Source organism: Triticum aestivum, chromosome 4B (assembly GCF_018294505.1).
Source record: "Triticum aestivum cultivar Chinese Spring chromosome 4B, IWGSC CS RefSeq v2.1, whole genome shotgun sequence".
NCBI classification, from domain to species: Eukaryota; Viridiplantae; Streptophyta; class Magnoliopsida; order Poales; family Poaceae; genus Triticum; species Triticum aestivum.
The window spans coordinates 397,115,876-397,118,385 of record NC_057804.1 but is presented as its reverse complement, the minus strand read 5'-3'; the positions used below and the strand labels follow the sequence as shown (position 1 = coordinate 397,118,385).

At 45.2% G+C, this 2,510-nt stretch overlaps 1 protein-coding gene across 1 annotated transcript; it reads left to right on the top strand.

Moving 5' to 3' along the window:
* Positions 1–596: 596 nt before the first annotated feature.
* LOC123092321 (uncharacterized) lies at positions 597–696 on the top strand (the record flags this gene model as incomplete). Its single annotated transcript, XM_044514064.1, is given in 1 exon segment — positions 597–696. A coding segment is annotated over 1 exon segment (49 nt), but the record flags the coding sequence as incomplete, so codon positions are not given.
* Positions 697–2,510: the final 1,814 nt, after the last annotated feature.

Below are 2,510 nucleotides of genomic sequence, written 5' to 3'. Positions count from 1 at the left end.
TATCCTGTCAGTTGTATTTATTCTAAAGGTGCGGCAGGTCCTAACCCTATCATAGGCATACGCGCAAACAGGTGCATGACAGTGTTAAGTTTTATACAAGGATGTGGCATATTGAAACTGAAAGTCCAGTTAAAAGTCGTTAGGAGCAAAAATAATGAAATGTTTAGTCCCAGGTTTGTGAACTACACAGAAATTATTTTAAACTTGTAATATGGAGGCTGAGTTAGTACGCAGACTGTCTGTAAGCTATAACATGGCCCATCCAAGCACAGCCTAATCCGTCAGCTACAAAGAGCATGAAACAAAGACAAAATACCATACTTAATTGGAGCTTTATGTTTTTTGTTCTTACACGGGCCGCTAATAAATAAAGAGTCAAAAAAGCGTCTAAATGGAATCGAGGCTCTGTTTCAGGTAGCAAAGTGGCAAGCAATCTATATGTGCAGCACCAATACTAGGCTTCACTCTGCTCATCGTCATATACCAGATAATAAATAGTGGACATGGAAATGGCGCTGGCGCTGGCACTAGGTAGGCAAGCATCAGTTCAATGGTGTTGCCAGTTCAATGGTAGATATTAGGACATGTTATAATAATAATAGTTCAAATAAGCTGGAACCAGGGTTAATTCCAGTTCAGCATCGACCATGTCAGCAGCCACAACAAACAGAGACCATGCAAGCTTGACCTGGGTATCTCTCCTCTGAATATGCGAATCTGTACACAGCAAGGTCACAAAAGAAACAAAGTTAATTGAACATTCTGAACATCCAGTAAAACGAAATAATTCAAGACAAGTTTTACTCATAGATGGGATCATATTTTTATCTGATTTGTTCACTGAGTCTTTGCATAGGGATAAGTTAGGGAAGCTAGTGTAAGCATTAGACTCTAGCAGTATTGAAACAGTTCCAGTAAATAAAAAACTGCTGCCAGTTTTCAGAATAGATGCTCACATGAATCATTGGTTAATCTTGAATGAACCTTCAGCTCAGAGAAGTCCAAAGACATTGTGCACCACCATGGCACCATCGACAGCAACAACTTGTAGCTATGATTTTAGAATAGATGCTCCAGGTCCTTATAGTATAGATCCTGTTAATAAATTTCACAAGGGAGCGTAATTTTAAATTTTGACAAACAGTTTAACAAGTTTATTAAAATGCTGCATCACATGGATAAATAACATACATATAATGTTGCATCACATGGATAAATAGCATACAGATAAATAGCATATATATGGTATAGCATACAAAGACGATTCTAATTTCTCACACTTCCATTATCTTCTCAGATAATGTGTTCCTCGATTTCTAAATCAGCAGGTACTCTTTAATCATAATAATATGATTGCAAAAGATGGAACATTGATTCATAGAAAAAGAACAGAAAACATCGAAAAATTGCAACAAAACACCTGAAGAACGATAGCTAGCTCAATGAAGGGACCTGACAATCCAGGCATAATCAAGAGGGATTTCGTGAAAACTGACTACGCTACAGCATTGTCTAGAACACACCATCAAAAGCAAATGGAGTATCGGGGTACTTTACTCTCTGATGATGGTAGACATGGAGGAGAAATGTAAAAAAAATCAGTAAACATACTAGTGCTCTGCACAGTGTTGCTCCATAGCTCAACTGAACTTCAGAAACAGTAAGACAAAGAAAGTATAGTTCGTGACTTGAGAGGCCAGGATTCAGGGTAAAAATGACTCACCCAAGAGACCAGAGTCTCGTCGACCTCGTCGGGCTCGTCGGAGAGGACCAGTCTCTTGCCGGTGATGATCACCAAAAGCATGAGGCCAAAGGAGAAGACGTTGGACCAGTTATGCAGTGCAACAGTGCATCGTCAATCAGTCATACAAGTTCACATCAAAATCAATAGAGACATCCAACGACTTACAGTCCTCGTGCAGGTATGTCAGGCCCTTGGCTCCCGGTCCACTAGCATCGGCCACCTGCGCTCCCAGTCCACTAGCGTCGGCCCGTCGCTGCCGTGGTGCAGCCGATCTCCATCTCGTCGATTGACGTAGGCGACGCTAAAGTTTCCCTCCATCTTATCGATCTCCCGGTCCTTGCGGTCCTCGACCTCCTGGGGCGCGGGGATGAGGTTGACGTAGCCCATCTCCGAGGTGTAGCAGAGGACGTGGCCGATGGAGAAGGCGCGTCCCGTGCGGCGACGCTGGACTGGGCGACGTAGTAGAATCCCGTGGCGCAGCCGCAAAGGCAGACGAGGCCGCGCGATGAGGCGTGGATCCAGCTCGATGACGGTGTGGATCCAAAAGGCCCGCTGTGGTGGTGGCGGATCTGGCCACCGCCGGACCTTCTCTGACTCGATCTGGGACCTCCATCGAGGGATGGAGGGAGGAAGGCGTGGTCGTGGGAGGGAGGGAGGGAGGGAGGGAGGGAGGAAGACGCTGGATTGAATCAAGGCACGCCCGCGCCGGCATGCACGCACGCCGGATCGAGACTAGTGGATATGGGGATGAAGGCGAGGGGAGGGG